At 41.7% G+C, this 23092-nt stretch overlaps 1 protein-coding gene across 1 annotated transcript in view; it reads left to right on the forward strand.

The window, feature by feature from the left end:
• The window catches only part of LOC107377099 (B-cell scaffold protein with ankyrin repeats), a 45043-nt gene that overhangs the window by 13222 nt on the left and 8729 nt on the right, over positions 1-23092 (forward strand). Inside the window, exons 5-8 of the mRNA XM_054747544.2 lie at positions 1531-1645; positions 7769-7965; positions 17773-17836; positions 17992-18189. Coding sequence (XP_054603519.1) covers positions 1531-1645; positions 7769-7965; positions 17773-17836; positions 17992-18189 — 574 coding nt within the window. The remainder of the gene's footprint in view (positions 1-1530; positions 1646-7768; positions 7966-17772; positions 17837-17991; positions 18190-23092) is intronic.

Below are 23092 nucleotides of genomic sequence, written 5' to 3' on the forward strand. Positions count from 1 at the left end.
GATGTGAACATAATTTATTTAGAGTGTATTTTTTACATTAATGGTATATTTTTTTAAGTAAGATGCCCAAATTTTTATTTGAGACTCGCCAAACGGCATTGAATTCACAGATAAAAACGATGTGGGTTCAACTTTCATTTTGGAACAATTTTTCAAGCAAGGGAAGGGAATGATCTGAGCATGCAGGAGGACTGACCCATCATAAACCTTTGTCGGCTGTGCTGAAGAGAAAGGTACAGAACCAAAAGATTGAATTAATTAGCTGCGTGTTCTCCTGTCCTCTGTCCTCCGGGCCACACACACACACACACACACGCGCACGCACACACACACACACACACACACACACGCGCGCACGCACACACACACACACACACACACACACACACACACGACTGTCTCAGCTGTTATTTTCGTTAAGGAGTGTGCACGTACAGCAAGCGCGCCTCGTGCACGAGCCTACTATTGAAGCTGCCATTACGCTTTTGGCCTGAGGGGGCAATCGCAAGCATAAAAATTCAAAACTTTGTAAAGTCCCTTTAAGTTTAAACAGTTTTTAATGTTTTATTCTATTTAATCTCTTAATGAAAAATGACCTCGGGTGTCCAGAAAGGTGCTTTTAAATAAAACCTCTTATTATTATAAAACCCTAAGAAGGCGCTATACAAATACAGCCATTTACCAACAGGGTCAGACAGTCAAACTTTAAAGTTTTACTTTAAAGCTTTAAAACTACGTACCCCAGCTTTAATAGACAAAACTATTATGTAAAAACTTCCTCATGTCTGATATTTAAATGTGTTTGCTTATCTGAAACATTCGTATAAGAGTGTTAGCTTAACAAAACCTGCACAAACACAGGCTTCATTAAAAAAATACATTTTTTATCAATTTATTTTGAATCCATTCTTTACTAACCTTTCAACGAACGTTCCTTTCCAGTCCTCTTTCTTTTATAGAGGCTGTAAAAAGTAAAGCTAACACTGTTTGCATATAAAACAAACATTCAATAAAGCCCAAACAACATTATTCAAATAGGTGCAGTAAATGTTTTGCTCAGTCATGTAGTACAAGGGCTGCTTCTGTTTTTCTATCTTCTCACCAACAGGAACTTGAGCCTTTATTATATTATCCTGTCTAGTTACCTTTGCACAACTCTGCCTTGTAATTAACCCAGAAGCCATCAGGAGGAGGTGGAACAGCAGCATCAAATCAACATACAGTATTTCAGCTGTTTTCCTTTTGCTTTCCTACGCTGAAGGAACCGCAGGTTTCCTCCGTCTTCCTGTAATGAACACTTGATTTGATTAGATCTGTTTTGCTGAGGGAGCAAACGCCGGAGGAAGAGTTGGCCAAACTAAAAGTGAGGCCTGATGCTTGTGTGCCTAAATGAAACCTGACATTTTTATTGTGCCTCTGTATAGATTTCCAACTTTGCCGCTGCTGCTTTTTGATGCAGTGGTTTATTTAGTGACTTTTCAAACAGAAAAGGTACAGAACTTTAAAAAAAAAAGGATTGCTGTTTTTCAGGCTCTCCAAGTTTCTTGTGCGGACAAGTTGGATCAGAAGTTGTCCTCCATGTTGCTGCAGGGCATGCCCAAAGGAGGCTTTCAGGGACTGAGGAGTGAAAACACACATGAAAGAGGTACAGCACTCTGAACTTATTCAGCTTATCCAGACTCTCAACATCAAAAATGCTTTGATGCAAGGTTTTTCATCAAAATAAAATCTTTGAGAAGTAAATAAAAATCTGGACATCTTCCTACTGCAGTGTTTATTATGGTTTAGCTGGCAGCAAGTTATTTAACTAACTGATGCACCGAGCAGCTTCTCATTCCTTAAATGACCACGACAATTAGATTAGATGACAGTGCCAGGATTTATTTGGCCTAAATTGAAAGAGAGTGGTTATGGGAGCGTAAAGCATCAGTTTCACATGAAAATTAGCAAGATATTGACCCACTGGAGAACCCTTTTGGCTAAGCTGAAGCAAACTTTTAGTCTCACAGTCTGAATTTAGTAATTGAAAAAACATCTAGGTGAGAACTGAATGCAGCTTTGTTTTCAAATGCAAAGACTCCACATTTCGTCTCATAATTCTCCAAACTTCTATAGTAAGGAAGTAGTAGCAGCAACATACCAGGGTCTTGCTGTAATGATGTCATGGCCTGATGGGACTCTAGACTGGGTAATTGGGTAAACAGTATTTCCTAAATTTACCATCCCGGGGTAGTTCCCAGGTTCTCCTCAGAGGTAAGCACCGCAAGGATTGCTTCATGCTTAGAGCTCATCACTGAGGTCCCATGGAAGCAGGTGAATGGGAAACTCAGAATAGTGGTTGAAAAGAGCAGTGTTTCCCCTAGGAATTTTCCAGCTGTGGCGGTGGGGCCGGGGGGGCTTGGGGAGAAATTGACACGTCTCTAAATAAAGTAAAATTTTCTAGTGCAGAGAGGAGACAACCCATAGAAGTACCAATTTGATCTCATTTCAGAGAATAGAACAGGTCAGATGCACCTAATAAATAAAATTACTAACAAACTCAGGAATCTGTTTCTTTGCTTCACTGTTCTGGTGCTGAGAATATCACTAATGCGGATCAAAGGAGATACACAGATGAATGCACCTCTTATTTATTATTTGGAAACTACATTTACTGCAGCTGGCAGAGGCAGAGATTTTTTCTATTGATACACAGAATTTACAGAATCATTTTAAATGTTAATAGGGGAAGACTGCAGGAGGGAGCGGTAAAATACAGGGGGTCCCCAGCAAAAACAAGAAACTTTACGAGTCTGATGAAACCTGCTGGTTTTCCATCAGGCAGTCACGGGGCAGCTCCAACGACCCAGTGGCTGTGCTGGGTCAATGTTATCGAGCTCAGTCCGGTGTCGGTACAAGATCTGCTCGGGTGCAAGATCGGCTCGGGGTCCTTCGACTGCAGATGACGTCAAAGTACGGCAAACCCACTCGGACAAAATACACTACACATCTATACTGTTGGAAAGAATTTAGCAGTTTCGTTATTTAAATGTTTCTTAAGACCTAAGTTTGTGTTTATAATGGTATTTGTAAAATAAAACACTATATTGTGTTGAACTCCTCTTTGAGCACATCCCTTGAAGGATCATAGGTATTAGCAACACCTGTGAAATTGTATTTGCAGGAAAGAAGTGTGTCCCGTATATCTTGTCCATGCGTAGTTCAGTTACGCTCATAGTTGCTAGCTGGAGTTAAAAGTTTTCTGGCTTTACTAAAATACCTGTCTGTACTTATTTGATTGATGGTGGTTTTACTTTCTATTAGACTCCAAATGTAATCATTTGGCACGTTTCTAATTCATAATTCGTAAGAATGTAATCGGTGATATTAGCATTAGCATTCCTATGGGTTTTTCCATGTATATTAGCATTGCGCTAACCACTCGCTGCCAAATTGCAGCCTTTGCGATTAAAAAATCTCCTTTTGTCACATCACAATTTAATTGCACATGCAGTTAATCGTTCAGTCCTAATATACATGCAGCTCTATGCTAAAAGTGTATTTTCAAAGAGGTAATGATGGATTTCTTTGTAAAAGTTGTCCATCTTTCCATCAGAAAGATTTGCCTGGACCAACGTAACGTGATTACGTAATTCCGTAATTCAATTCAAATTCAATTAAAAAAACTTTAATCATCCCCGAGGGGCAATTGTTTCAGTACAGAAGAATTGGTACTGTGGTCATTCGCAACAAGAGTCGCACTACCGTTAATTAGATGAAAAGGGGATTACATGAGGATAAATTCAGGTTCATGTTCAGCCAATCAACTACTTTAACGTCATCGGCAGTCGACGGACTCCGAGCTGATCTTGCACCCGAGCAGATCTTGTACCGACACCGGCTCGGCAGAGGGTGAAGGACCTGAGGCGACGTCGTGCTCTGCTTAAGAAGAGGTGTTATTTTCCCGCTTCAGAAGAAGCGTCCAACGTGTTTTTACGCGTTCTCTGAGAAATGACACGTCGCTAAGTTGTTAGCGCCGCGCGCTAACACGTCAATAGTGCAGCGTAGACTGCTGGAGGTTTTAAGGGTTCAGATGAAACACCCGACCTCTCAGGCTGCTCACACATCGATCTTAAGTTGTCGCTGTTGCGCTCACATCGTAATAAAGTATTAGATGCGGTTAAAGTCAGACATGAAAACATAAATAAATTTTACATGAATAAATGATGCTTAGCCTGGTGGGGGGAGGACAAACTGGCCTAATAAGCACTGGAGGAAACCCTGTCAAGATCGTCAACACTTGTTTATCTTAATGCTATTGAAACATGTAAACCAAAAAGCATTATATCCACTGCTACCTTTCTAATTTTAAACTCAGTAACTTATGTTGTAACTGCACCTTGCCCTTCCTGCTCCTCCTTGCTGCCCGCCGGCTGTGATCACAAGCGACAACATAGTAGTTCCCGCTGCTTCTTCGGGAAACAGCGCAAAAAAAAAACTTGGGATCTTGTAGGCGTGGCGATGGGATTTCAGCCGTGGCAGCCCGCCACGGCTACACCTATGTAAGGGAAACCCTGAAAGAGGTTCGTGATGTAAAACTCAGGAGTACTAGAATAATCTGTCTAGGTCAGAATCAGAGCAGACATAAACCGTGGCAAACAGATCCACAGTCCAGTGAGCAGAGACAGAGTCAAAAAGGTCAAGCAAGGTTAAAAACATGCGCCAGGAAGAAAACTCACAAGTCCAGGAGTAGCAGGAATAATCAGTGGTCAGCAAGGCAGATTGGGTCTGTACTCGATCATTAATCATGTTTTTAATTGTGGATCAGTTTTATTTCATCTTTGTGTCATTCACTAATTAACTCAGCTGCCTCCACTCAGCAATCATAGACATGAGGCAGGAGGGCTGTGAACCGGCTTGAACAACAGACTCTAGAACTGGAACAGAGGAGTCCTAATAGGGTCAGACACAGGGTAGCGTTAGGCTTTAGGGTACCCTTTTCCACTACCACCTACTCAATGCGACTCAGCTCTATATGGTTCTGAGGCTTTTCCACAAACAACCGGTATGTGGTTGTCCTCCATTTTTTTAGAACCACTTCACTGTAGTTCCAAGTGCACGATGCCGGGCCGACCACACAAGATTACGGATTGGCCAGGGAGGTGGAGTCACTCACTCTATCCTGTACTTCTGCCTTGCTGCCCGTGATATTTTCCAGGTCTCTTCTTGTCTGAGGATGACAAAAAGCCTTGGACTAAGCAAATACTCTTTGTTGCTATCAGTTCCTCCTTTGTTGCCTAGTGTAGAGGTTATGTGTGCACATATCACCTCATGCTAATCTTTGAACTCTGAAGGCCGCATATCTATGACAGGCCCACCCACCAAAACTGTTTCTCAACTGTAATGGAAAACCACCCAAACCGTGTAGAGTCCAGTCGAGCCGAGCTGAGTGTGTTAAGGGTCAGTAATAGGGGTGCCGCTCAGCCCAGCCCACATTGCATATATTCATTCATACCTGGGTGGCCCAGTACTTCTCCCTATCCTACCGTGCGGTTTTTCAGCCCTTATCCTCAAGTGGACCGCTCAGGGCTGGCCCGGACTAACACGTCCACTACTACTGATTGGCTGGCTCAAATATATGCCTATTGTTAGAGGGAGCCTCCGATTGGTGGATAGAATCAACCAGCAGGGGCCTCCCGCATGCTAAAATTTCTTATCATTCATTATCGCCTCTGACTGAAGCTGCAGCAGCTCTCTTTCTCACTGTTGTGCCTTTTTCCAGACCTGCCTAAAACGTCTGCACAGTATTCTAAGTTATATCAATAGCTAAAGATTGTCCAGTGAAAGGTGGTCAGTGTTGGGAGTAATGTGGTACAAAAGTAATTAATTACTATAATACATTGCTTTTTGCTGTAATGTGGTAATGTAAGGCCTTACAGGGACAGAAAATTGTAATATTTACTCGGAACAATTGTCAGTAAAGCGGTAATTACAATGCATTTTTAAACCCAGAATCAAGATGTGGGTTTCCTAAAAATTCAAATTGCGGGAAGCCTGAAAAAAAGATCCAGTATCCACTTACCGTATATGACATCATTTATGGACTCAGCTTTGCTAGCATTCTATGAGCAGAGAGGACGCAGCGGTAATGGCTCAAATACTCCAGCTACGTCCTGCGCGCGGCCGCTGTTATATTCACAAAATCACTCCACCAAAACAAAGTAATTCGTTTGCGATCGCTTATATCAGCCCATATTCTCTGGTACTCCATGTACTTTTCAGCTGAGTTCATAATCTGTGCCCTGGTGATTTCAACTCATTGCTGCTGGAGCACAGCGCATATAAAGCTTTTTATTTTTATTTTTTGCGTTCGGTACATCCCTTTGGCTGATTAGTTAGAAAGTAGGACATCTAGGAAACAGTTTTTCTGGAAGACGGAGAAAACATGCAGCATGCAGGAAGCTTAGAGAGAGAAAGGGCAGGAAGTTATTCAAATAAAATCAAGAAAACAAAACAAAGTGCTTGAAAAGAAAAACAGTAGGTAGATTTATCCCCAATAGACATTTTACCAGTGAAAAGCAATAATATATAAGCATTTAATATTTATACATGTGATAGAATCAGATCACCCCAGAAGTCAGTCCCACATCCAGGGCCGTATCAAGGCATTTGGGGACCAAGGCAAATATAGACGTGGAGCCCCCACCACCCCACTCCCTGCTCAGTTAATATAAGACGGCAGCGTGTTGAGAGTACAGATTATTGTTGCTTTTATTTAATAAACAATCATTTTAAAGCACTGTTATTATATCTGACTGTTTTTAACAGCAATCCTAGCTCAGACACCACATCACCTTCCACATATATGTCATGAGCTCACTGGGCGTCACATTACCAGATTCATATTGAAGTTGTTTTGGTGAAAGTAACTTAAAGTAATGCAAAAGTAGTGTAATGCCTTACATTTTAAAATCAGTAATAGTGTAATGTAATGGATTACTTTAAAATGAGGGTAACAAGTAATAAATGAAGTAACTTGCCCAACACTGAAGGTGGTAGATCTTGTTTTCTTGTATGAAGAAATGCATCGGTTCGAAAGTGAGAAGTGCAGATCCCAAAAGGCTTCATGGGTGTGACCTACATCATATTTTGCTGCCCTGATCCTTCCTGATGAGAGCTGTGGGTTTTAGTTGCCTTGGTCCACACCAGAGACATTTTGATCACATTCCTCAAGATGAAAGTGTCTGTCCATGTGTTTGTGTGGTTGTAGCTTTTGTTTTATCGTATTTGTCATTGTTGGCCAGTGCATTTCCTTAAAGCATTGACCCCATAATACAATTCTTTTACAACACAGAGGCAGCTGATTTGTGGTATTTTGACTATTCTTTGCAAGTTGATGTGACAGATTTGCCTCAGAACAGCTTTTATGTCCATTTACCTCAATCCTTCCCACTGAGTAGAGCTCACAGTAGGAAGACATTCTTGTAGCGTGATGAACGGTCGCTGTTATGGGAAAAGAAAAAGCTTTTCATTATTTCTTGGCTCATTATGCAGCAGACTGATGGCTTCATCAGCTTCAGACATTGATTCTTTACTCTGGTAAAAAGGGCAGTGGGAGATGTTGCCATGACAAACAGGTCAATAAGTGTCTCTGAGCTGTCCGTCTTCGACGCTCCTGGAGGGGTTCGATTGCCCACGTTGCATTGCATGAGCCTCGAGTTTCCCCTGCTTGTTGAGGAATGTTCATGTTGTTTTCACTGTTGATCAAAACAAGTAAATGTCCCAGCAGATCTCCACCGTGAAGACGTACCCTCGTTCCTCCACTTTGCTGCTCGATATGGATTCAGAGGTGTGTCTGGCCTGCTTCTACAGTGTCCAGGCGCTGAACGCGCTCTGCGCACGACCAATTGCCATGGACAGACTCCACCCGACATTGCCAAAAGTCATGGCCACATGGAGCTTCATGTCTTGTTAAAAGAGACATTGGTAACTATCTCCGTGTTGTCTTTTGTCAACCCCTAACTTAACATCTAGTTTTTAGAGTTTTGTATATATTTCTGGGCCATTTTCATGGTTAGAATCAAGAAAGATAAAACATGCACTGCCTGGAAAGGCAGTATACTGTAACTCCCAGCAGCGATCTGCAAAAGTGTTCCCTTATCATTAATAAATATGAAGAAAGAGGGAGAGTAAAGCTAAATAAACACTCCCACTTGACCTTTGCTTTTGCATTCAGTTCGTGGCTCAGTTAGCTAATGGATCTCATGCATTCAGACAATCATTATAGCCTCTAATATAAAGATCGCCTTGCATCGTGTCTGCCATTCCCCGGTGGTAATCTGGACACTCTTGCTCAACCCTTAATGTGTTAATAAAGCTAAAATAGTGCCAGAAAAGCATGTTTGCCAGTTAATTGCTAATGAGAGGCAGTCCAATATGAACAGGTCCCTTGTGTGCATGCACATCTCTTTATCTGCTAAACCTGGAGGACACCAGTGTTAAAATGTTCATACAAATGCTAATCTGATCTGGGTAAACATTCAGAAGGAAATGATAAAAACAAGACAACAGATGGAAAACACGAATCGATGCTCGATGTTAATGCAGTGCTTAAATGAAACATAACCGACGTACAAAACCAAACGCACAATTAATCAAAGGCTGACTGACATGGGTTTATCATTGACTGATTACAATGCAAATCTTTAAATAGATGATGGATTATTTGTTAAATTCATCTGTTTGTTGTTGTTTTTTGCTCAAAAATACACAAAGTATTTATTTACAGGTTTTTGAAGAGAAAACATTACGCTAATGCTCGTTTACTGTAAGTCAGGGCAGTGTCTCAATTAGTAAAGCAAAGTCTCAGATCCTTTGAAGCATCTTCCCAAATTTGGCCTTGACTACTTTGTTCTGTTTACACGCTAGTTGACAGATTATAATCCCAGATTTAAAATGTTGCATCAGTAAACAGCTTTTCAGACAACTTCCTTTAGGGAAACTGCAGTTCAGTATCAGTTATATTAATTCATCCGCGCCTGAGTTTCCCACTCATGTATTATGCGGACCTATTTTCCATCAGCTCACCTGTCCATATCTTAACCCTCTGGAGGCAGGCGTTGCAGATTTGCAACATTAAAACCTACCTACCTGGTTACTCCACACACGCATTTCATGAGAATTTTTTAACTCAGAAGTACCTTTGAAGGACTTAGTTGTTCGTCCTTTTATCAAAACTTATTTTGAGCCTGAGAGCCTGATATAAACATCCTGTTTTCATTCAGTTGTTTTTGTAGCTCCTTGTTGCCAGTTAACTCTGTAGTTCTCCTGTTGTTAGCTCCCTGTTGAAGTGCTTTTGAGTTGAACTGCCTGCCTCCCGAGTCTTCGCCCACACTTAAGTCCAACGACATGCTAAACTCCTGATATTTAATAGTCATTTTGGCTTATTGTGATCTGACAAGTAATCAGTCGTGGAAGTCATTTCTGAAAGTTTCAATAAAATCCACCAGAGGTGTGACCAAGTCACTGCTTTGCAAGTCGCAAGTAAGTCACAATTCTTTCCAGTCAAGTCTCAAGTCAAGTCCAAGTCAAAGACAACCAAGTGCAAGTCGAGTCCAAAGTCAATGACCTGGAAGTCCAAGTCCTTAACTTTGAATTTTCAAGTCATAATCAAGTCATCTGTCCAACTTCAATTAAATGACAATTATAATAAATAAATTCCAGAAATAAAGCTTCTTAAAGCTTCATTTATTTGCTCAAACAAGCAGAAAGTGCAACTGAAACTGATAATAAACAAACTGCTGCTGCATTTAGTCTTCAAACCCAGAACGAAGAATGATTTATGATTTTTGTCCATGTCGTGCCACTTTTGTGCTAAAATATCAAATATGCTCAAGTCATCATTAAGTCAACAGATGCAAGTCGATTCAAGTCGCAAGTCATTGGTGTTCAAGTCCGAGTCAAGTCGTAAGTCTTTATAGATTATATATATGTAGTCTGTGGGCGACGGCGGCACAGGAGTTAAGTGCTCGTCCCGTAATCGGAAGGTTGCAGGTTCGAGCCCCGCTCAGTCTGTCGCTGTCGTTGTGTCCTTGGGCAAGACACTTAACCCACGTTGCCTGCTGGTGGTGGTCGGAGGAACTGGTGGCGCCTGTGCTCGGCAGCCTCGCCTCTGTCAGTGCGCCCCAGGGCAGCTGTGGCTACATCGTAGCTCATCACCAGAAGTGTGTGAATGTGTGTGTGAATGGGTGAATGACTGGTTGTGTTGTAAAGCGCCTTGGGGGGTTCCAGGACTCTAGAAGGTGCTATATCAAATACAGGCCATTTACCATTTTTATAGATTATATCAAGTCAAGTCAGAAGTAATTAAAATAATGACTCGAGTCCAAGTCATGTGACTCGAGTCCCTCTGAAATCCACCCAGTAACTTATCAGCTTTTTAGCTGCTAATTGTAAATTCTCAAACAAAGATTTCGGGCCAGTAGTTAGCATTCTAGATATATTTTGTGAATGACAAGAAAAAAAAAAAAAAAAAAAAAGAAAAACAAAAAAAGACAGTGTGTGATTTCTCTACTTATCTTTGTCACTTTAGGCCTGTTTCCACTGTTGAAATTTCTCAGTAATTGGACCTTCACAGCATTTGCATCTCCATTTCACAGGGTCAGCACAAAGAACCATGTTCTGGGCCATTTCAGGGACTAATAGAGTACCTGAACATGGTAAAAAATGGCCTGAATGTGTATAGCACCTTTTCATAGTTCTCCCTCCCTCCCTCAAATGTTTTCAATAAGAACTCCTATAGTGGAAACAGCTTTGGGTGATGATCTTCAAAATGTTTCATATTCACCATGTGTTTCTGGTTTCATCTCCATTTTGCCCTATTAGCACATTCTTAATTTATTTTTCATCTGATGTCTCTGGTCAGCATATGGAGAAGTTGTCCTCCAGGGAAGTTTAGACACCCTAACAGCTGTTGCAATGAACTATCATCCTAGCAACACTGTTAACTGAGAGTGACTGCAGACTGAGCATGATTTGATCAGACTTCTGTAGTGAGTTGCTTGCTGCAAGCCTGGAATGAGCTGACATGGGAGCAATTGTCAATCAGAGGTCCCTCCATGAGAACGTCAACGAGCCTACAGCTGCAAACTCAGCAGATCCCACATAAAGGAGCACCTGATGTTCCTTTGCATCTTATTTAAGAGCAATTAGGAGTCATTTTGGAATGGAAAATGTATTTACAGGCTGTGCTTGTGAAGGAGTGGGGAAGCGTCATGCCTGTGAGGTGAGTGCCTGCACTTTTCATTAACTTAGCTGCAGTTGTTTCCCCCAACCTCTAATTAATCAGCCCTTAATGCGTCAGTGATTCGGGCGCTGGTGGAGCAGCACTCTGTCAATAAATCCAAGATGGATCAGTCCCCTGCCTCAGACTCAGGCTGAATCACTCACAGGGCCTGCGTCACATCCACTGCCTGCCCTGACTTCACACTTCTTTGTTAATTAGCTGTGAACCGCTCTGGCGGGGAAAGCTGAATTATTCAGGGAGAACAGAGCTAGAATACAAATATAGAAAATGCTCCGTTCTAATCAGTAACTTTGATGTCCTCAGAATGCATTATTATGCACCATAAATTACCAACACAAAAGTGCGTTTTTTTTTAAATGTTTACCACAGCGGGTCATAAATTCGTCCAAGTGTCACTTTCTGATGGACTGACAGTGTTTTCTGCGTGCTCTACATAAACACAAATGACTGTATAACTGTAGGGTTTTCTCTGGAAACAGAACAGCCCTTTATGTGCATGTGTGTGTGAAGTTCAGGAATTGTAAATGAGGCGTTTTGTGTTGAGACTGGCCCAACTTTGCATGCCGTTTTTCTTTCTTTCCTGCATCATCAAGCTGGTCAAAACCCAGACATTTGTTTATCATTTGAATGGTGGCGTCACTGCTCTTGAGGAAAACTGTTCTGTTATACAAATCTAACTGTTTCTTGTGAACTTTTAGACCATGGGAATTTTAGAAGCTACCTCATAGGCTAACAAAAAGGAATTCTTAAAAACCTTCTAAATGTAAGATGCCTAACCTAAGTATGGTGTAAAACTCTTTTTAAGCTGTTAAAGTGGTTTAAATCAGTAGGTTTAAAGGCTTTTAAAGAATTTTCTTTGCAAGTTGGCTTCTTTTTGACTAATTTTTAGGCTTTTGTCTGAACATTTCCAGAAGAGTGTTTCTTCGTTTGGGTTCAGATCTTCTGTTGGAAACTTACCTGTTGTGCAGTCACTATCCTTTCAATATCCTCTGTTTGGAGAAACAGAGAACACTTCTGAGACGATTGCTAAGCTAATAGCTAGAGCCAGGCCAAAAATAAAGTGGTTAAAATAACATTAATCTCAAAGGTGCAATGGCAAATCTGTAAAACAAGCTTTCGTTAAACTCCAACATGATAACAGAACTCTCACCCTTTTACTATCATCCTTAGGCCACGCCCCCTGATATGGGTACGTGCAAAATACAGTTACTGTTTTCTAGGTCCAAATGTCTTTTGTTATCTGCGGTGTTGGGCATCTTACATTTAAAAAGTAATTAGTTTTAGTTACAAATTACTTTTTTCAAAAAGTAATTGAGTTAGAGACTCCGTTACCACATTGTAAAAGTGGTTAGTTACATAGCAAAGTAGCTGTGATGTTATGTTTATGTTCTATAATGCAGTTACGCTCTAAATTATCTATTACATCAGATATTTTTTAACTTAATGAATCTTACTATCTAGAAAGAATATTTTAGACACAAGCGTAAGCGTGCACACCATGCACACTTTTGTGTGTGTACACTTTTGTTGTTTGTCAGAGGCTCGGAGCAGGAGGGATGGAGGGGCGGGTACAGAGCCGTTTCATTCGTGACCGACACATCACTAGTGTGGCTGTCAGAAAGCCTGATACTGCTACGCTTTATTCAACTACGTTGTAGTAACGTATCGCTTCACCTGCTCAGTAACGGTGATGGCGTTGCATGTTATCAGCGGAGGACCCAGGTAAATGTGGAAATGCGGTGGTCCGGTGAGACAGTCCACCGGATGGTCCAATCGGACAGAGCCATGTAACTGGCTGAGGCTTTTAGACGAATGTGAGAGAGAACCACTTCATTGTTGTTTTTACTCTCCACAAAATATTTATAACTATTAAATGTTCGAGAGTTGTTGATTGGCATGTACATTCCTAATGTCATTGACGTCATTGTAGTTCACGTATTAATAAACATAGTGGGGACGGTGGCACAGGAGTTAAGTGCTCACCCCGTAATTGGAAGGTTGCAGGTTTGAGGCCTGCTCAGTCTGTTGCTGTCGTGTCATGAGGCAAGACACTCAACCCACCTTGCCTGCTGGTGGCGGTTGGAGGGAACGGTGGCCTCTGTGTACAGCAGACTCGCCTCTGTCAGTGTGCCCCAGGGCAGCTGTGGCTACAGTGTGGCTCATCACCACCAGGGTGTGAATGGGTGAATGACTGACTGTGTTGTAAAGCGCCTTGGAGGGTTCAAGGACTCTAGAAGCCTTTATATCAAATACAGGCCATTTACCATTTTTACCATGTACACAGCCACAAAAGCAGCATTAGAACCACCCGCCCCACACCCAAACTGTAGAAGCTAACTAACCGTTATTAGCTCAGGGTTAGATTGTAACATTATTGGCCAGATTTCTATAATCTTTTTTGATGGGATAATAATGTGACACAAAATTTGCTGAAGTGAACATGTTTTAAAATAGTATTTGCATGAAACACTGTGCCACTTCTGAGTTTAGACATTTTAGGATGCAGAAGATGGAAAATATGTCTACAACAAATGAGACATTTGTTTTATTGATGCATAAGAGAACTCCTAGACCCAAGGAAGAACTTGTGCTGCATCACCACAGAAAGAACTTCGACAACCAACTCGTATTAGATTTCTTCACCTGAATCTGATACCTAATCCAATACCAATGTCAAATATAATGCATTGAGGCACATACATTATATTTTAAAATAATTAATTAAATTAGATTATCAACTGAAACTACAAACATGAGCTCAGGGTGTCAAACTTACTCACTGGTCAAAGTTGAAGGCTGGCCCTGGTCAGCTAAATGCAAAAAGGATGACATGTTTTATAGAAATGTGACTTTTTTGAAAGCTGTATCATTAGGGCAACCATAATTTACTATTTTGATTCATATTATATTTTAAAGGTGATTGTGACACTCATTTCTCTAGTATTCTATCACTGAAAACTTGAACCAGACCCTGATCACATTGTACTGTAATGGTCAGGTGAGAGGCATGGGCTGAATGACTAGTTAAGCACTCATTTAATCAACACATTTTCAGTGGTCTCTTGTAGGAATGAGCGACTTGTAAGTCGCACTCGGGGCAAAAAAGCACCAATGTGCCTGTTTCAGAAACTAGAAGCGATCTACATGAAAGCTGAGCTTCACACAGCAGGATTTGGAGCCTTATTTCCTGATATTCGGACATCTGTCCTCTGATTGGCTAACAGCAACACGACTCTACCACTGACTGTTTGCTCAGAAACGTTGATGTTTAATCTCCACAAATAACACAAGCCTGGAGGAATTCTGCTGCGTGGCGGAGCTGCTAACATTTAGCTTCAGCAGAGACATTCTCTCCTGTTTCCTGGACGCTAACCCAACAACAGCCTCCCCCGTCGTGAGTCTAGATGGGTGAATCCATGAACGTTAAGTGACAGTGTGACGTAGATCTGTCAGGCTTTTCTAATCCTAGAGTTTCACCGTCTGTTTTCTATCAGAAGCTAATGCGGAAAAAAGGTGTAGGAGACTATTTTCATGTTCAGCTAAGAGTGACCCATTATAATCAGAAATATGATTTACTACATTTTCTCAGTGTTCCACTTCTTTAAATAAATCTGGTGAATGCTTCATGCTAAAGGTTTTAGCATGTAGGCAGCAAGGCAGAATAAAGCTTTAACTGCTACGTGTTAGGTTTCAGGGAGCTTTTAAAGCCAATAATACGTGTTAGTTTTGTTGTTCTGTAAGTGTGAAACATCAGTTTGTCTGCTGAGCTGTTTTCTCATTTGCCGACACAAAAAAACAACAGATTATGGTTTCACCACTTGTTTTATAGGTGCAACTGCTCATTCAGACACAGCTGTGTTTAAATGACAAAAACCTGCATGCTGCTTCTAAACTGACCGATCCAGTTGCTGAAGTCAATTCTACACTTTATTTTATAGCTGCAAGACATTATTAAGATGTCTTCTCTTTTAATGAAAGCATGCCTGTTGATTCATCTGACACCCTGCTGCTTTGCACTGGAATGACTCTCCAGAGTTTCCACACATCTGTGAAATGATTTATTATTTTGCAGTTCATACATCCTCCGCTCACATTTTGCCTCTGAAAATGCCACACTGGGCTGACTATTAAAATTCAACGTTCGAGCGGCTGTGAATAACTCTCCCCTTCAACCTGTTGGGCCTGCAAAGAATCTCAACTGTCAATTAATACATTCATGGCAGCCAATACCTCATTTGCAGTTCTAGGAACGGTACAACATTGTAATTGAGTCATGATTGGATGCGTTGCTTAGAAACGGCAGACAGAGCGAGCGGGCTGGATGGTGATAGTCTGATCCAAGTGAGCAATATCTCATGTATTTTGCAGCTTTACACAGCTGTCAGTGGACTGGAAATGTATAAATTAACTAAAGAATCAAACATAATTCTGATGTGTTGTGACGGAGCCTTCTGGAGTGTGTTCAAGCAGCTGTCAGAGAGATTATATTACACATCTGGCTCTTTGTGATGATTAAACTTTTAAAATGTAAAATCCCTGTATGGTGAAACTCTGTACGTCTTTACGTCCATCAGCAGCAAAAACATTGCAGTCGATTATTAACCGCATCTCGCTGTAATTATGGGAACAGTTGGATATCAAGCCAAGGGTCTTGAGTTGCTTCCTAAATGATATGGTTGAACTGAAAGGGGACGATTGTCTGATTTCATAATTACCCTGATCGTGCCCCTGTCTGTCTCCCAGCATGCAATTAGCAAATACGCCGACTCTGCGGCGGCTCTGTTGTTAACGTGAAAAAAGCTTTGTGTTATCCAGCGGGCAGCGTTACAGATCACCTCTCACACATTGTCTTTAGAGATTCTGCCAGGAAGTGAGAAATCTTAATTAACATCAGAAGTGACATGACAACACAGAACATTAAAGCATGGTATGGCTGGGTGCTCTTTTAGAGATCCTGCAGGCATAGTATTATCAAAATAATCAGCCTCCACTGTGATAATTGCAAATAATAAAAAGAAAACAAAATTATTTTATATACTGACACAAATGTACCAAAGTATAATTCTACATTATTTATATTTGACATTCAGTTGGTACACCTGGCTGGTACTAGGTTAGCTCCTTTATTCTTGTCATGAAAGTGTTCTAGAATTTAAACCCATATTTACCTTGTTGATGAAAATAGGCAGCTTTGGTGGTCTAATGTAGCATCTGTGCTGTCTCTGACCTGCTTTCCTTTGCAAATTAGTAAAGTTGTAATGGCCACAAAGAAATGGTTGTTTCTGAGAAAGCTGGTTTAACACTTTGATGACATTCTTGGAACGATTACACCTTTAAATTAACTCATCCCAACCCACTTCAACATCAGAAATATATAAACGTTGGTCAAGGTAATGGTAAATGTAGAATAATGTTAGCTGGCCCTGCTGAAACACCAGCATAGATCAGCATTGCTGCTTACCAGCATATGTATTTTGGTTCTGGTATGCTGGACTTTCAAGCTTGGCCAACATTTGAAACCAGCACCAAAAACACAACATATGACCGTAACCAACTATGCTGGTCTATGACGGTTTTTCCAGCAGGACAAGGTACTGCTAATGTTAGCCCAAGCTACTGCTAATGTTAGGTAACGCTACTGATAATGCAAGCCTGAGCTACTGCTAATGCTAATCTGAGCTACTGCTAATGCTAGCCAAAGCTACTGCTAATGTTAGTCTCAGCTACTGTAAATGCTAGTCTGAGCTAGTGCTAATGCTAGCCCAAGCTATTGCTAATGTTAGGTCACTCACACTACTGCTAGTGTCAGCCTGAGCTACTGCAAATGCTAGTCTGAGCTACTGCTAATGCTAGCCCAAGCTATAGCTAATGTTAGGTCACGATACTACTAATGCCAGCTTGATAACACACATCACATGGTGCTTCACAAGAACAAAAAAAAAGTTATATGATTAAAATATATATGTTAATGCTAGCTAGGCTACATTAAACTACCGCTAATGCTAGCCCAAGCTACTGTTAACATCCTTGTTAAATGAGAGATAAACTGCAAAGAAGAATGTTGGAGCACTCACGTTGCAGTATGTACTGAAAATATCCAGAATTTGAATGAATGCCAGATCCATAGCTTAAATTGCTATCCCACGTCACACCAACGCTCTGACATACCCACGCCCACCCCCTTTGGTCTGATGGGACTAAAGAAGGAGTAGGTCTGGAACACTACAATTTTTCTTGCCAACATGGAGTTTGATACATCCAGTAATATAAGAATACCATGTAAACAGTCACTTGAATCCTGTTTTTTTTTCTTGTTCTGATGTTCAGTTAAAACTTCAAGTTGCCTTCACTAAATCCCTAAATGCATTTTTTGCTATAGTGTAATCAATTTTTCATACCCTTCTTCCTGACAGGCAATCTCTTGAGCTGTTTTTTTGTGATTTGTGAGAGGCATTAAAAAACATCTCTTTACGCTCAACCTTTAACAGAAAACGTTCAACACAGATGGGGGCCGCAGTGATGGCAGCATCTATGAGATGATGTGCAATGCAGGTGAGTGAGGGGCTGGTAAAATGTGTTTGTTTTCTGTTTGTAGCATGAATGAAAAGTTTCCCCTGGCAGATGGGGACATCACGCAGCACAAGTGCACACATTAAGAAGCTAGAGCAATGATGCAGCAAACACATTTGGGAATCTTTCTATCACAGGTATAAACCAACAGCCTCAAGATGAGGACCAAAAGGGGGGTGATGATGATCTCTACACGATGCTAGGAAAGGACAATGACTGTAATTCTGTTGAAATTCCAAAGAGAGCCATGGTCCTTGCCAATCGCCCGCCAGCACCTACACCCCGGCCTGAGGGTGTGCAGGTGAAGGACAGTAAAACCCCCTACATCGCCCAAGGTAATGTCTTTCATCACGGTTACAGTCGAGGTGCAACACACAAGCCTGAGATATGTGCAGTGATTGAGGGAGGTGTAGGGGTGGGATGGTGCCTGGAATGTGCTGCTTAAGACCAAAGAGCCTTTTATACGACATGTTTTGTTTTGATTTCCTAAACCGCGTGTACACGGTCGCTCCCTGCTGCAAAACAAACAAGGCTAGACAAAGAGAACCTGCGTATATATCCACTAACTGTTCAATTTCAGCAGCATGAATATTTCATGAAGCTGTAAAGATCCAAAAGTGACTAAAGCTTGTGAATCATTAATGCTGCCTTCTAAATCAAACCCAACAAACATTACACCTGTTCTGTTTGAACCACATGAAGAATACCGAGTTGCTCGTCCACTACACACCCTCTTATTTTGTTCAGCACGAGTTTAGCCTGCCAGTCGTCTTCCCAATGGGGCTTACAAAACAAAACAAGGAACTGAGTGCTCCACTGTATTCTGTGTCTCCAAACCATCCCCTCGGTAATGGAGAGGGAGCGACTCGGGCTACCATCTGCAACCAATCTTGGCCGAATCAAGGCCAAGTCAGCCAGAATAAGTCATTACACGTGTTTTCCATCGTCCTCGTCTGTCTCCAGAGCATTGAAGAGAAAAGGGAGAGGTTTCCATCTATTGAGACAGTGGAGCTTCAAACCACACAAGGATTTCATTTTGCTTCTCACTCCCACCGCCAGTCTCAGGGAGGTGAGAGGAGAGACGAGGCTTGGTGGAGGACTGGGAGAGGAGCCAGTTATTGGAGAACACAAGGGGAAATAAAGCGGAGTGTCCTTCTGTTAGCTCTCCAGATCAGCTACACTAAAATGTTGAAGTTTTAACAAAATTTAGTCCTTTGGAGGGAATTACATAAAGAGTTGATCATGATTTGTTATGTAGTTATGAAGGAAAGAAACGTGTACTTTAAAGAGCAAATCACAGGTTAAATTATTTTTTTAATTCATCTAAAATACTATCCAAAAAATACTATTTAAAAAGCTTCTTGTGGATATTTGGTTTTAAAATACATAACAGCAGAGTTTTCTAGTAGAACGTGGCCTTTCTCAGCAAAGCTTTTTTCTAAATCTGAGCCTCTGACATAACCAAAGGGAGTTAGACGCTCGGCGCTGCCTCAGCACAGTGTGGAGAGTGGCTAGTTTTAGGGTAGAGAGGTCCTGTTAACCAGTCAGTGTGAGTGTGTTTACTAGTGTTGGGTTGAGTTCATGTTGATAAACTATAGTGTGTGAAGGCTGTACCAACTCCAGCGTGTCCGGACATCAAGTCCCCGGGTTTCCAGACAAGAGAAACAACACCTCTCACCGTGCCTGAGGGCGTTTTGTGCAGCTGAAAAGACGGACTTCTGTAGCCCGCATCAGTCGGTACCGGGACAGGGAGGTCCGTGCTGGGTTCCGGCGACCTGAAGAAGAAGAAGAAAATATCATTTCTATAGCGCCTCTCAAGATAAAAATCACGAGGCGCTTCACAAAAACAAAAACAAAAAATAAAAAAAAATGTAAAAATATAAAAAAAGCATTTAGAAAATGTTTAAAAATATATTTTAAATGAGCAAAAATAAGCAATTGCGATTTTAAAACGTTAAGAAAGAGAGAGAGTGAATAGGAAAGAGGGAAATTAGTGGATCCTGAGGACGGTGGAATAGGTGGAGAGAGCAGAATAAAGAGAGAGTGGTGAAGAAGGTCATACAAAAGCCAGCTTGAACAGGTGAGTCTTCAGCTGCTTTTTGAAGGAGACCACTGAGTCCACTGATCTCAGGCTCAGGGGGAGAGAGTTCCAGAGTCTGGGGGCCACAGCAGCAAATGATCTGTCACCTTTGGTCTTTAACCTGGTGCGCTGCACAACCAGTAGGCTTTGATCACTGGACCTCAGGGACCTGCTGGGGGTGTAGGGACTGAGAAGATCACAGATGTAAGATGGTGCTTGTCCATGTAAGGCCCTATAGACCAGAACCAGGATCTTGAAATGAACCCTGAAGTTGACTGGCAGCCAGTGAAGCTGGAGGAGAAGCGGGGTGATGTGGGTGTGTTTGGAGGACTTGGTCAGAAGCCGAGCACAGGCATTCTGAACCACCTGTAGACGGTTCAGGGAGGTTCTGCTCAGACACGTGAAAAGAGAGTTGCAGTAGTCTAAGCGTGAGGAGATGAAGGTGTGGATAACTGTCTCAAGTTCAGAGCGGGACAGAATCGGACTCAGCTTAGCAATGTTCCTGAGATGGAAGAAGGAAGAGCGAACAAGAGAACTGACACGAGAATCCAGGGTGAGAGTTGGGTCAAAGGTCACGCCAAGATTCCTGACAGAAGGTTTGGTGTGGGAAGCAAGCTGACCAAGAGAGTCTCTGACTTTGGGAACCAGCTTGTCTGGGGCACAGATAAGGATCTCAGTCTTATCTTCATTCAGCTGAAGAAAGCTCCCAGCCATCCAGGTTTTGATAGAGTCTAAGCAGGTGTGTAACAGCTGCAGCTTAGACATCTCATGGGGCTTAAAGGAGATGTACAGTTGGATGTCATCTGCATAAAGATGGTAGGAGATTCCTTTGAAGGAGCTCAGGATGTGCTGAAGAGGAAGCAGATAGAGGAGGAAGAGCAGAGGCCCCAGCACAGAACCTTGTGGGACACCATGGGTAAGAGTTGGTGGAGGACCTAAACTTGGAGACGGCCACAGAAAAGGAGCGATCAGAGAGATAAGAGGAGAACCACTCCAGAGCAGATCCTGATAGGCCTACCTAGTCTCTCAGCCTCTCCAGTAGCAGGTGATGGTCAACAGTGTCAAAGGCTGCAGTCAGGTCCAGCAGGACTAGAACAGAACGGTCCCCTGCATCACTGTGAGTCAGAAGGTCATTAGAGACCCTAAGAAGAGCTGTTTCAGTTGAATGATCTCTACAAAAACCTGACTGGAAGCTATCATAGATGTTATGTTCATCAAGAGCAGCTGTGAGTTGTTTAGCCACAACCTTTTCCAAGATCTTGGAGATGAACGGAAGTTTAGAGATGGGTCTGAAGCTGCTATGGAGAGAGGGGTCGAGACTCGTTTTTTTAAGGAGCAGGTGGATTACAGCATTCTTAAAGTAAGCAGGGACCTGACCAGAAACCAGAGAAGCATTAATTATAGAGAGCACGCTGGGACCGATGGACTGAAAAGCACTTTTAAACAAAGATGAGGGTAAGATGTCGAGGGGGCATGCAGAGGTCTTCATAGAGTTAACTAGTTTGGTTAACTCAGGCAAAGAAACAGGAGCAAAGCTGTCTAGGATAGTGGCGGGGTTTAAATTTTTTTATACGGATTTCTGGAACTGTGATCACCGTCAGAACCAGGTCAGAACCGACCACCAGAAGAGACGCGCAGCTCAGCGGGCCAGCTGGTTTCCGGGTTGGAATCGGATCACAACCGCTGCCTGGACCACCAGGAGAGGATGCGTGGCTTTTAAAAATACCAGCTCAACTGTCTCGCTCGTGTTTGAGTCAAATCCAGCTCACAGAAGCCCACATGAGCTCCAGAACCGGATCACAGGCATCTCTCTCTCAGCTCAGTGGACCAGCCGAGCAAGCTTTCTGGGTCGGAACCAGCTCAGAACCACCGTGGACCTCTAGGGAAGGATCATGTGCAGCTTTTAAAAATATCTGCTCAACTGGCTCGCTGGTGTCTGGGTGGGATCCAGCTCACAGAAGCCCGCATGAGCTCCAGAACCAGATGACAGGCGTCTCTCTCCCTCTCTCTAAGCTAAACTACGATACGTGAACGGATATTAGCGTGTATGAGACCGCTGACAGACGCTCATTAGTATTAATATTATATTAACTGACCGATACTATTTTAATTGTCTGGTACACGATAGTAGTCTGTACAATATTTAGATGTTAGCGCACGAGTTTAAGCTAACATGGTTCACTCACCAGACCCCTGCTGCTCCCCTGCTACTGCTCCTCCTTAATCTATCTGCTTTGGCCGATGGTTTCTCCCTCTGGTTTGTCTCTGCCCTATGGGACGTACAGCAAACTCATAACTTTATGGTTTTGGTCCAACATGGGTATAATTGTAAACGTTTAAAGTTTCCTCTGTGTCAGTGCCAGCATTGGAATCTATATTTTTCTCTGGATTAAGCTAACAGGACTCCTTCAGATGACGCCACTTGGTTTAGCCAAAAAAAAAAAACTTTCTCACAAAAAGACTCTAAAAGCCTAAATAATTTATGTTTGTGTAAAAAAATGTTTAAAACAAGTTTCTATTATATTTCTCTAAACATTGGTTTATGGGAGTCTCTAACCTGCAATGTGCTCTTTAAGTTAAAAATGATGATAGAGCTAATCAGATCCTCCTGCAGCGTAGAAAAGGCCTGATTGTGTTGCAACGTGGGTAGCAAAAGGAGGAAGAAGCCAGTGATATGCTATTGTGACTCATGAATGCAAGAAATTAAAAATCAGTAGCTCCTTTATTCTCAATGCTAACTTTTGCTCACCATCTAAATCTAGTTTAAGATGTCTGGTAAAAACTTTTTAGACCAGATTTTGGCAGTCTTCTTTATTCCTTATTAGGAAGTTGCAACAATACCAAAACAAACCAAACAACCAACAACAAAAAAGCTGGTCATAACATATTATTTAAAACCTACCCTTTACCGGTGTCTACCAGTCAGGACATCCCATTCTAGTCACCAAGTATTCTCTTATGGGCAGTCTGGATACTGTTTGGACAATCAGGAAGCAAGTATATATATATATATATATATATATATATATATATATATATATATATATATATGCGTGGCTTTTAAAAATACCAGCTCGACTGTATACATATATATACATGCTGTATATATGTATATATGTATATATATAAATGTATATATGTGTATATATATATATATA

This window comes from Nothobranchius furzeri, chromosome 2 (assembly GCF_043380555.1).
Source record: "Nothobranchius furzeri strain GRZ-AD chromosome 2, NfurGRZ-RIMD1, whole genome shotgun sequence".
Taxonomy (NCBI): domain Eukaryota; kingdom Metazoa; phylum Chordata; class Actinopteri; order Cyprinodontiformes; family Nothobranchiidae; genus Nothobranchius; species Nothobranchius furzeri.